This window comes from Toxorhynchites rutilus, chromosome 3, assembly GCF_029784135.1.
Source record: "Toxorhynchites rutilus septentrionalis strain SRP chromosome 3, ASM2978413v1, whole genome shotgun sequence".
NCBI classification, from domain to species: domain Eukaryota; kingdom Metazoa; phylum Arthropoda; class Insecta; order Diptera; family Culicidae; genus Toxorhynchites; species Toxorhynchites rutilus.
In genome coordinates this window covers 230792686-230806019 of record NC_073746.1, presented here as the reverse complement: position 1 = coordinate 230806019, position 13334 = coordinate 230792686, and the positions used below count along the sequence as shown (strand labels likewise).

Here is a 13334-nt window from a genome sequence, read left to right as displayed (position 1 = left end):
TTTCAAAATATATTCATGTGAAAGAGTTTAATTGAATGTTTTCTATCCATGTAACACTGTGACCAAATATGTTTCAATCAAGTGCTATTAACAGGTGGTTATCGAGTTGGCATTAACCACTGGTGGGCTTCCAGTATCGAGGAAAATGTGGAAATATTCAATCGTTACTGAAAATAATCTGCCAGTTCCTTTGGGAATTTTCAAAATATATTCATGTGAAAGAGTTTAATTGAATGTTTTCTATCCATGTAACACTGTGACCAAATACATTTGGTTTTGTGGTTTTTCAATCAATCGCAATTAACAGGATAGCTTCCGAAATTTTTTCTTCCCCATCAGTAGGATATTTCCGTATCCAATATTGTATGCGCCCGCAATCGATTATTGCTCTGTCGCCGAAAGTTCCGAGCTCAGAGTGTTCATTCCCCTCTAGTTTGCCTTCCAAATTGCCATCGTAAACCACACCTTCTCTCGATTCAATCACACACAAAAAGCATACTTAAGCGATATTCTGGTGGTGAGACACACACAAGGTGCTACTGACATTCAACCGATTCGGACGTGTTTTTAGCGCCCTTGTAAAAGAGTACGGAAAAATAGGAGTTTTCTCGCACAACTAATCAAATGCTTAGAGCAGCCTTTCTGAAAGCTTGATTAGTCCTAAATACAAATTGATTTTCAGCATCGCAACCCGAGGATAGCAGAAGAGGATATCAACAAACGTTCACTGCGGTGGCGGTGCTCACCGGTTCGCCGGAAAAAGCGCGCGCTTTTTCGGCATCACGCCCTTTCTGGATCGGCGGAAGCCGTTCGAAAGGCATAAGCTGTGTGATAGTGACTAGTTTCTGGTAGTGATAATTATTAATAATATTTTAAAATATATCCGCATACTGACGGTGATGTGAAGAAAAATTCTAAAACGAAAATTTTATAGTGAATCGCTCGCATCCTTTCGAGCACATTGGTGGTTATAATAAGTGCTTTCAAAAACATAGTGCGAATTTCTTGGTACATATCCGCAAGTGATTAGCCCAATATTGAATCATTGATAAAGTGCTCTGCAAAAGAAAATTTTTTTCTCCGGCTATACCTAAGGTGTAGCCGACAATCAACATGGCTTCCAGTAGCTCAGGGCCTCCGAGAGGCCGGGCTACAAACCTCTATGAAGGTAAGCCAACCGAAGCCACCGCTCCACTTTGAGCGGACCCATCGAATGGCAACCTGCAGATACTGCTTTTGAGGGCTGCAGGAGACAAGGCTCTCCCATCCAACCCCTTCGTAGTCAGCAAAACTATAACGTCGGCAATCAAAAACTTCAAAAACTTCAACAGTGCCAAACCACAGAGAGACGAAAAAAAGAACCTTCAATATATTTTTACCACCAGGGACGAGGAATCAGTAGGTAAGCTTCTCCAAATTAATAAACTCATTGACAACACACCTGTAGAGATTATCTTCCACCCCACCTTAAACCAACGCAAATGCGTGGTTACATGCAGAGACGTGATTAATATAACCGAAACTGAATTGCTGAAAGAGCTTTCCGATCAGAAAGTGATCGATGTCAAGCGAATCACCAGAAAGGAAGGAGAAGAAATTATCCCCACAGCTACACTAATCATAACGCTTCGTGGAACCGTTGTTCCCGAATTCATTTATTTCGGTTTCATTCGCGCTGGGACTCGGAATTACTATCCGAATCCAATGCAGTGCTTCAAATGTTTTAATTTCGGACACACCAGCAAAAGATGCAAGCGTGAAAATCCGCTTTGCAGAAATTGCAGCAATGAACACCCCAAAAATTTCAATTTTAAATTGTGTAATACCCCAGCACTATGCATTAATTGCCAAGGGAACCACTCCTCTTCCAGCAGGAAGTGCCCCGTATGGCTAAAAGAAAATGAAATCACAAAAATAAGAATCGATCGTGGTATCTCTTACAAAGAAGCAAAAATCATTTCCAACACCCAAAATGGTCCAACTTATTCGAGCGTCTTGCAAGACAGGCTCAACATTCGGGAACCAGTAGCTGGCTGCAAGTGCAAATGCAGCTGCGCCTCGGCCGTTTCGGCCGCTTCTAGTCGCGAAAGCATCCCCTCAATCATAGACACAACCATGACAGAATCGTCTACTGAAAGTTCAACAACCGAATCCGATAGTGAATCGGTAATTTCTATGGATACCTCTGAAGGCCCGAAAAAAAACAATAGAAAAATTTCGAAAGGTTCATCCTCAGATTCAGATCCAAAATCTGAAGATGAAACCCAAACTAACAAAGACAAGAAAAGAACAAAAAACGATCTAAGAACTACACCACCAACAAATAACAACTTTACAACACCAACAAGAAACAACAACACCAACAACAACACACATCAAACAAAAAACAACAACAACAAGGCACATTCCACAAAAAACAACACACACACAACAAACTCTCCAAATACCTCTACACCAAACAAGAACGACATCAATACCTCGAAGAAAGCTTCTCTTTCCAAGAGTAAAGGACCATCGAACTAATCCTCTTTGGATAGTTCAAGCATACACACAATTAAGACTTAGAAATTAGAGTTAAAAACACCAACACATTCACTCCAACACAGAAATTCGGGATACAATGGAACATCAGAAGTATCCGACAAAATATTTTAGAATTGAAAATGCTTATTTCGAACTCTAATCCCACAGTCATAGCCCTTCAAGAAACTATGACTCCAAACAACTTCGATAAAAAATTTATTTCAAAGTACATCACATACTTTAAAGAGGGTCTCAACCCCTCAAAGCACGGAGTTGCAATCGCAATCAAGGATGGCACTCCACATGATCTTCTTCCCATTACCACTGACCTTCAGGCAGTGGTAGTGCGCATTAAACACCCCTCTCCAATCACCGTCGTTAGCATCTACATCACTAATGATTCCGATCCGAACACTCTACGCGGACAACTGGACCATCTGTTCGCCCAACTTCCCGCCCCAATCATGCTTATGGGTGATTTCAACGCCCACTCATACGCCTGGGGAGGTGCATACCTCGATCGAAAAGGATCCATCATTGAGGATTTCATATCCGACCATTCTCTTCTCCTTCTTAACAACGGCCAACACACCAGAATCCATTATTCTGGTACTACTTCAGCCATCGATCTCACTATAGTATCAGACAAACTATCTTCAAAACTTTCTTGGAACATCCACGATGATACTTGCGGAAGCGATCATTTTCCAATCTTCACTTCCTTCGGCCAAACTTCTCCAGAGTTTTCAACAAGGCCAAGATGGAAATTTGAATACGCTGACTGGGCTGGCTATCAGTTTGACATTGAAAACCGCCTCTCCGCTAAACGAGATTGGACAGCCGAGGAATTCTCCAAAGTTGTCCTAGAAGTTGCAATGGTGCACATCCCCAGAACCAGTGGCATCCCTGGCAGGAAATGTGTCCCATGGTGGTCGCCTGAGCTGAAGGCAGCGATCAAAGGTCGACGTAAGGCCCTACGCAAATTAAGAAAGGCCCATCCGGACAGCCCACTGAGACCCACTCTGCTTACAGAGTTCCAAAGGGCTCGCAAAGAAGCTAAGACTGCTATCAACACAGCCAAGCACAACAGTTGGGTTAAATTCGTCAGCGAAATTAATCCCAACGCGTCAACAAAGGAGTTATGGAGTAAGATTGGCAGGCTTCATGGAAAGAAAAGAAGCAAAGAATATAATCTTCTAATTAACGGTCAATACACCAATGACCGGAAAATCATCGCCGAGGCGTTTGGAGATTTCTTTGCATCCGCCTCCAATCAAAACTACGACCAAACCTTTCTAACCCACAAAACGGAATGCGAAAGAATTCCCATCGATTTTCATACCGATGTGGAATTTGACTTCAACAAAAACCTCTCCCTCAAAGAGCTCGATTGGGTACTGAACAAAGTCAAACAAGGATCCACAGGACCTGATGACATCAGCTACCCTATGCTTAAGAATCTACCCCATCTCGGGAAAAAAGCACTTCTGAAGCTCCTCAACAAAGTCTGGGACAGTGGAACCCTCCCCAGTTGCTGGAAAGAGGGTTTAATGATCTGTATCCCGAAACCAGACATGAACAATCATCTTCTTGACAATTTCCGCCCCATCACTCTCCTAAGTTGTGTTGGGAAAGTCTTGGAAAAAATGATCAATCGACGCTTAACGACTTTTCTAGAGTCAAATAAGCTGATTGATCCCAGACAATTCGCATTCCGTGCGGGAAAAGGTACAGAAGATTGCCTTGTAGCAATCGAAAAAATCCTAGACGACGCAACTGAAAAATTACACCACATTGATATTGTTTCCCTGGATTTATCCAAGGCCTTCGATCGGGCATGGAGGTACCCAGTGCTGAAAAGCCTTTTCGACTGGGGGATTCGTGGGAGATTAGGTCTCTTCATTAAAAGTTTTCTAGAAAACCGGTCTTTCAAAACCGTTATTAACAACCACCAATCTTCTCTAAAAATCCCAGAAAACGGCTTCCCACAAGGCTCAGCACTTTCACCAACCCTCTTCAACATTGCCATGCAATCTCTATTCGAGATTATCCCGGACCATATAAAGATCATAATCTATGCAGATGACATCACTCTTATCTCTACGAGCTGCTTCGGCTTATTTCAGAGAAAGAGGCTTCAAAAAACCTTAGACTCCATCCAAAACTGGGCTCTAAAAACAGGTTTTAAAATTTCCCCGGAGAAATCCAAACACATACATATCGGAAAAGCTCTCAGAAGGAGAACCTATCTTCAGCTCAACAAAATCCCGATCCCTACAATGAGGACATTGAAAATACTAGGGGTTACTTTCGACAAGAAACTCAACTTCCTATCACATTCCCAAAAGACCAAAATAGCCACCAGAAAGAAACTGAACATCATCAAGGCTATCGCAGGCAACCTAGCCTCTGGTCATAGAAAGACGCTGCTAAATGTTGTAAATGTTTGGTTGGTCCCACAAATCCTTTACGGAATAGGCACCTTCAGCCGTGGAGGGGACAGGGTGTTAAACACCATTCAACCAATTTACAATAAAGCAATTAGGCTCGCAATTGGCGCTTTTCCCTCCAGTCCTACTCTTGCTGTAATGGCAGAAAGTGGGCAACTTCCCTTCACCCACCTGGTAACAAAAGCCATCACCAATAAAGCCATCCGTCACTTGTCACTCCCCGAAAGCGACCACAATGTCCCATTAATACATAGAGCTAAAACATGGTTCAAAAATCTCACGAACAAAGATCTTCCCGATATATGTGAACGTTCATCTGCGACGGGAAGAAATTGGAACGTCAAACCGCCGAACATTAACCTTGAACTTCTCAAGGCAGTTCGGGCGGGAGACCCTTCTCCAAAAGTCAAAGCCTGCTTCAATAACCTCGTTGCATCCAATTTTCAAATCAACCACCAGGTATACACAGATGGTTCAGTCAGTGCCGATGGAGTTGGATGTGGAATCTTTGAGAGTAGATACACTGGTAGCTTTTCTCTTCCACCGCAATGCTCCATCTTCAGTGCGGAAGCTTTCGCCCTTTTAATAGCTACCCAAGAATGCACCCATGAGTTTCTTCCTACCACAATATTCTCAGACTCAGCTAGCTGTCTCCACGATCTTCTAAGTGGAAACAGCAAACACCCATGGATTAAGCAAACAGAAGAGGCTGCTTCAAATAATAACATCTCCTTCTGCTGGGTTCCTGGTCACTCAGGAATCCGCGGAAACACAGCCGCCGACATACTGGCCGGCAAGGGCAGCAAAATAGAACCCCCAGACATGCCCTGTCCTCCATCTGACATTGTCCGCTGGGTAAAACAGCAAGTCCGTGAAAGTTGGGACATAGGTTGGATAAACAGCCGTCCCACTCATCTTCATAAAATCAAAAATTCCACTCTCCCTTGGGAGGACCGTCTCAATAGTAGGGAAAGGCAAGTCCTTACCCGTCTTCGAATTGGGCACACTAACTTCACCCACTCACACTTGTTCTGCAGAGCCGAAAAACCCCAATGTGCTTGCAACGAAGCTCCGGTTTCCGTTAGCCATCTTTTACTTGAATGTCAACATACCAAAGATGCTCGAGTCCGACACAACATAGGTCAGAGTCTCCGAGATATCCTCAGTAGAGACGAGACCCAAGAAACCAAAGAAGTCGGTTTCTTTCAGAAACGCAATTCTGAAAGAAACCGACTTCTTTGGTAAAATCTAAATCAAAATACTAAATACCTTGGAAATTGCTTATGAAAGTTCGCCACTTCACAGTCATGTATGCGTGTTTATGTGTGTATACACATGTATGTACGGGTCGGAAGGAAGGAATTCATACATGTATATACACGCATTCAATAATAATAAATAACAAATAATATAATATATACTTTCATACCCACATCTATCTTCTATCCATTACATTATACTTTAATCAACTTCCTATTCCTACAGCCACACTCACCAAGGAGGATAAATTCATTAAATAAACCTCTCCATTTTTCAGCTCTACTATATACCATTAAATTCAAAACCACTATATTTTATTATCTATTCAAACTGTATTTCATTTCATTTCACCCCACCCCACACCCACTCCTCCCCTCTTTCCTTCCCATACCACTCCCACCCCCTTCCACTCCACTAATCCCACCCAAATCCTTTCCACTCCTTTCCTTCCTATCCTCCTAAGAAGGGCCTTTTTGTTTTTTTGTTTTGGAACGCGCCTTTCGCTGGGTCACTTGTGCTTCGTTACTGCCTTGGTCCTCGGATCAGTAAATATTGACCTTTCTTTACAGCATATATTAAATATCTTATGAAGCATAGGATCCCTTCCTACCTTCTTCTTTAACCGAGAGTCGAGCGGACAGATCTGATGAGTGATTTTTTTGGTTTCCCTTTCGCCAGTCCCCTCTGGTCTGGTTTTATTGTGGCTCTTCACTGGGCTAGAGGCGAATGAACTGCAAAGTTTAAAGCCTCTTAAAAACAAAGAAAGAAGAAGAAGTGAGACACATTCATTTTTCGTGAGGACATCGACAAGACAACATCGTTGCCTAACGTGCTGGAGGAGGTGGACGGCGAAGGATCGACACATACACGCGCAGAACTCTTTCCGTTAGGATGCCATTCAGCATCGAGAAAGTTCCGGAAAGATCTAATCATTGCTGGAAAATAATCTGCCAGTTCCTTTGGGAATTTTCAAAATATATTCATGTGAAAGAGTTTAATTGAATGTTTTCTATCCATGTAACACTGTGACCAAATACATTTGGTTTTGTGATTTTTCAATTAATCGCAATCAACAGGATAGCTTCTGAAGATTATTCTTCCCCATCAGTAGGATATTTCCGTTTCCAATATTGGATGCATAAAACCTTGTGCCTCCAACGTAACGCTCTCGTTTTCGAAGTTCTCCAAATATTCATTCATTCAGAATGAATTCAGATTCAACTTCATACAAATGATCTCTAAATCAACGATAGTCCTACGTCACCCTTGCGGTTATACCATAGATATAACCCACTTCCTGTTTTTTGCTCCAGCGTAGCTTTTCAATAGAGCGTATCGATTTTAGTAAGGGAAATCTTTGATAATTTATATTTCAAAAACTATGAGTCGTATCGAAAAAAAAAATTTTAGAAAGAGTTATAGAGTATTTATTTATGTTGAAACGAGAAAAAATATACACTGAGAGAAAAATTAGTACTCTTTTTTTCATTTACGAAAAAAACTTTAATTTGTCATATCTAAAATATGTATTTTTTCATATAAAATAGAAGTCATGTAAAAAATTCAAGAAATGAGCCCAAGATGGTAACACTATTTTTGACGAACTTTGTGGAACATCCTTTTTATATGAATTTTCGAAACTATGAATTTTTGTATGTTTACAATCAATTTTAGCCACAAACTATGAACTTAGATGTGATTCAAAACAGAAAAAGCTCATTATCGATATCCTTCTAAATGCAGCCATTCTCGATATATTAAAAAAAAATATTTCTAATTTTTTGTCTTTTTTTATAGTAAATAGGCCCTTTTAATATGTTTGTCGTGTTATACCGTCATGTTCATGAAATTTTATGAATTTGCTTATACTTTCCAATAGCTTTTCCAAATACACCATTATGGTAAAAATATATGTTTAGGAGTTACGTTGAAAAACATTTGAAGACATGTGGGTTAATACAAAACGTAGCGATATTAAAAAATCTTATTTTTTATCTCAATACAATCTTTTAACACATTATTCGTGTTAATAAACAATAAAAACATGATCAGTTTTTAAAGTAGAATTGAAATCCCAACAACACAAATACACTTCGTTGATTCAACCGGACGTTATGGGTAGATAAATAATTAACTTATTTACGTTATGCCTAGATTGTATCTGAAGTCAGGTATCTATAAGGGACCTCTGTATATGTATATAAAGTTACTCAAATTCAAACAACGTTCATCAGTCAAACAATCTTTCTTTTAGAGGGAATAACAGTATAATACAATGTACTGCAACAATATTTTCTTGCGTTGTAGACCGTTTCCGAAAAACGTATAGGAATGTTCATCTGCAAAACGTTTCTCAACCGTGTCAGTGATTGAGAAACTTAAGTTAATGGGATGCAATATCTTTTTAGATACATCTTTGAAAATTTGCGGATCATGCCGTTTATCTCTGTATGGAGATAAGGAAGATTGTTCGATTTATGAACGACGTTTGAATCTGAGTAACTTTAATAGAGGAACCTTAAAGATACCTAACTTTATATAATTATACAGAGGTACCTTAACCCTCCTATACCCGCACATACGGTCTGACAGACCGATAATCAATGAGGTGACTGAATAGAATAATCATTAAAACTAAATAAAGTTACAGAAAAAAATATTTTCTTGAATAATTGCGTTTAATTATATATTTTTCTTTAAATAAAAACCAATAACGCCTAGAAATACACAATAGCAATATAACATAAACACGCGCAGACTGTTAGTGTACGAGTTACAACTTTGCGCGAGTACAGGAGGGTTAAAGATACCTGATACAATCTAGGCAAAACGTAAGCAATTCAATTATTTTTGTATCCAGAACGTCCGGTTGAACCAACGAGGTGTGTTTGTGTCGTTGGTATTTCAATTCTACTTTGAAAATTGTTCGTGCTTTGATTGTGCAACACGATTAATATGTTAAAAGTTTGTATTAAGATAAAAAAGGATTCTTTAATATCGCTATGAGCTTTCATTAATTGATTGTTAACATTCAAAAATTCTAATTTTCGAAAATCCATAAAAAGTCGATGTTCCACAAAGTTCGTCAAACATAGTTTTACCATCGTGGAATAATTTTTTGAATTTTCTACATGACTTCTGTTTTATAAGAAAAAAATTAAAAATACATATTTCAGATTTTGTAAATTAAAGTTTTTTTCCGTAAATAAAAAAAGAGTGCTATTTTTTCTCAGTGTATATTTTTTCTTGTTTAAACACTAGTCTTTAACTTTTCGTAAGACACTATTTCGGTACGACTCATAGTTTTTGAGATATAAATTATTAAAGATTCCTCTTACTAAAATCGATACGCCCTTTTAAAAAGTTACGCTTGAGTCAAAAAGTTCCCAAATGCTGTGGAAAACTCATATTCTCCAACCCAAACGAAATACCAACTTTCATTCGAATCAAAAATACTCATGATTGTCATTCGTCGGTTTTATTTGGAATTTCTCTATTGCTAACTGATATCGCGAGAAAAAGGCTACATTCGAGTTCTTTTCCATCTTAAAGCTGTAATGGTACATTGTGTCGAATGAAACTGTGAAATCGAAACGCAGGATCTAGAGCACGGATTCCCGTTCGACTTAACACTTAACGACTTAAGTGAGAACTTAACAATAAATGCTGCACTGGGCCAAACAACCCACTCCTAGCTAAATAATGAAAGTTGTTACCTTCTGCAAACAGTCGACGTGATGAGGAATGAACTTGATTTGATTTGTGTTCCGTTTTATCGCTTACCAGTGTAATGAAATTTTATTGGCGATACTATTGTCAATATCCACTGCCACTGATCGAGTTAAATGGGGCGGCCGACTTGAAGGGGTATGGAAATATGGGAAACATAAATTCATGCCTCGATTTTATTGTGCGGAAGCAATAATGTTTAACTTATTCCGCGGTATGCCATCGCGTTCGGTCGTTGTGAAATAAATATGAGCATAAATAACTCGTGAGATAATAGTAATTTTCGGTAATTCGTTCGATAGAGTGAGGAGAGAAAACCCCATCTTTAAGCATATTTTCTTGAGATTAAGATGACAAACATCCCAACTTACTGTTATCTTTTCAATTTCCTCCTAACAGGTTATTGGCCATTCGGTGTAATGTGGTGTAACATCTACGTCACATGTGATGTTCTGGCCTGCTCGGCAAGTATACTGCACATGTGCTTCATCAGCCTGGGTCGTTACCTGGGAATCCGGAATCCTCTGGGGAGCAGACACCATTCGACGAAGCGTCTGACAGGGATCAAAATTGCACTCGTTTGGCTGCTGGCGATGGTGGTCTCTAGTTCTATTACCGTTTTAGGTAGGTTTACACTTCTGGCGTTGCAATAAGCAGAAGGAATAAAAAACGATAATCTTCTGCATTTTTCGGTATGTGCGCGCGACAGCAGCATCTGGCAGCTTATTTTAGTGGGATTGAACGGAACGAAAATGGAAATGGGGCTTATGCAGCTCAGGCTTTCTGTGGGCGAAACATATTGCGGCATACTGCTGATGGACACATCTTCCGGTTTTTCCTATCACGGGAATAAAATGCTGCTGTCTTCCAGCATTTTACGACCGATCAGAGAAATGATCCATTTACAACATGTTGTAAACATACCACTTGGATAAATTGCTCATCGGCGAAGAATATACACCAACCTCTTCTGTGCACCATATTCTACATCGGTGAGCAATTACTTGGAGCGTAAATAGAAAATGAAGCCATCCACGAGCCATGTCCTATCTCTGGTCACAGCATGTTATCAACTAGGTTCATACTGCCGATAGAACAGAGCCAATATTGTTTCCTTGTGCCAACGTTTGCTGAGCATATAAGGCTACCGATTGAGTTTTATTGCCGCAGTTTTAGGATGCAGTAGTTCCTGTATAACCTCTCTGAGTAAACATTAGCTGTCCAACCCTATTCCGTTGATCAAATAATGAGACAAGAAAGATAGTACTATATTTGTGTACAGTTGAAAGTTTTTCGCTCCAAATTTTTTAACTATTTTTTCCATAGTAGTATGCATCGTGTACTTGTATACTTCTGCACTGTTCTGTCCCAAGCCATTTGGAATCCGGAATCATTACTCATTTATTAGCAGCGACCCTAATGGTTTGGAAAATCGACTTGGTCTTGGTCAGTGTGTAGAAAATGATCGATTTGCGACACTTCCCTTCAAGTAATATCAACCAAACTCTAATCGATTACTCACAAGAAATTAAATTTTCATCGTCGCAACGTACAATGAAACACATCGGAAAACTTGAGCTAGTGCTCTGAAAGTTTAATTTTCATTTTTCAATTTTTCGCAATGATTTTGTTTGTATTGGTGAAAGCATCGTTATTTTTTCGACATCGATGCCAGACAACCTCATCGAAACAGCTTTAAAAACCACTCAATAAAAAATGTTATTACTGAGTCAGCGTTGATATCAATACAATTATTATTTTTACGTTTAATGGGTCTATAATGTAAGTTTTAGCAACTTTAACATATTTATATATATATATATATAAATGGATTTCTGTCTGTCTGATTCTTGTGGACTCGGAAACTACTGAACCGATAGACATGAAAATTGGCATGTAGGGGTTTTTGGGGCCGGGGAAGGTTTTCGTGATAGTTTGAGACCCCTCCCCCTCTCTAAGGAGGGACTGCCATACAAATGAAACACAAATTTCTGCATTTCTCGAGAATTAATCACGCAAATGGAACGAAATTTGGCATGTGGAGGTTTTAGGGAGCAATAAATGTTTCTATGGTGGTTAGACACTACACCCTACTCTCTAAGGGGGGGGGGGGGGTGCCATACAAATGAAACACAAATTTCTGCATTACTCGAGAATTAATCAAGCAAACGAAACCATATTTGGCACGTGAAGGTTTTAGGGTGCAATAAATGTTTTCACGGTGGTTAGATACTCCTCCCCCCTCTCTTAAGGTAGGCTGCCATGCAAATGAAACACAAATTTCTGCATTACTCGAGAATTTATCACGCAAATGGAACGAAATTTGGCATGTGGAGGTTTTAGGGTGCAATAAATGTTTCTATAGTGGTTAGATACTCCACCCCTCTCTAAGAGGGGGCTGCCATATAAATGGAACACAAATTTTTACATCACTCGAGAATTAACCAAGCAAATGCAACCAAATTTCAGGATGCAATAAATGTTTCTATGATGGTTAGACACTCCACCCCCTCTCTAAGGGGGGGGGGGGGTAACTGCCATACAAATGAAACCCAATTAACGAAGCAAACGAAACCAAATTAGGTATATGGAGGTTTTAGGGCGCAATGGGTGTTTTCACGGTGGTTAGACACCCCAAAAAACGAATTGTAGAACCAAATTAGGTATATGGAGGTTTTAGGGCGCAATGGGTGTTTTCACGGTGGTTAAACACTCAACCCCCCTCTCTGAGGGGGGGCTGCCGTACAAATGAAACAAGAATTTCTGCATTATTCGAGAATTAATCAAGCAAACGAGACAAAACTTGGCATGTGAAGATTTTAGGGTGCAATAAATGATTCTATGGTGGTTAGATACTTTTCCCTCTCTTAGGGTGGGCTGTCATACAAATGAAAAACTAATTGCTGCATAACTCGAAATATAATCAAGCAAATGGAGCCTAATTTGGCATGTAAAGATTTTAGGGGGCACGAAACGTTTCTTTGGTTAATAGACACTAATCCCCCTCTCTAAGGGGGAGAAAAGGGGGGGTCTGTGTTTGAAAATAATCTGATATTATAATGATGAGTTTTGGTAGAAGGTAGGATTTTTTTAGTAAAAGATTAATTGAACGGGGACGATTAGAAGATCAACAATGAATAATTCTGCGATTGGATTCATGAACTTGCGCTTAGTAAGAAAACGTGAATATTTGAAGGTATTGATAACAAAAAACAAATTTTGGGCGGGACGAAGCTTGCCGGGTCAGCTAGTTAATATATAACAGAAAAATCTCAATCAATTTTCACCATCATAACGCCATTATCTCAATTTTGGTCAATTTGGAACAAAACAATTAGTTTCGTCATTATTCTCCGATATGAAAGAAATCTT

The 13334-nt window shown here is 39.6% G+C and overlaps 1 protein-coding gene across 3 annotated transcripts in view; it reads left to right on the top strand.

Moving 5' to 3' along the window:
• LOC129775161 (D(2) dopamine receptor) overlaps positions 1 to 13334 on the top strand; it is a 147083-nt gene that overhangs the window by 106756 nt on the left and 26993 nt on the right. For all 3 annotated transcript variants that reach the window (XM_055779532.1, XM_055779531.1, XM_055779530.1), the window contains one exon: positions 10362 to 10586. In XM_055779532.1, the coding sequence (XP_055635507.1) occupies positions 10362 to 10586 (225 nt within the window). The remainder of the gene's footprint in view (positions 1 to 10361; positions 10587 to 13334) is intronic.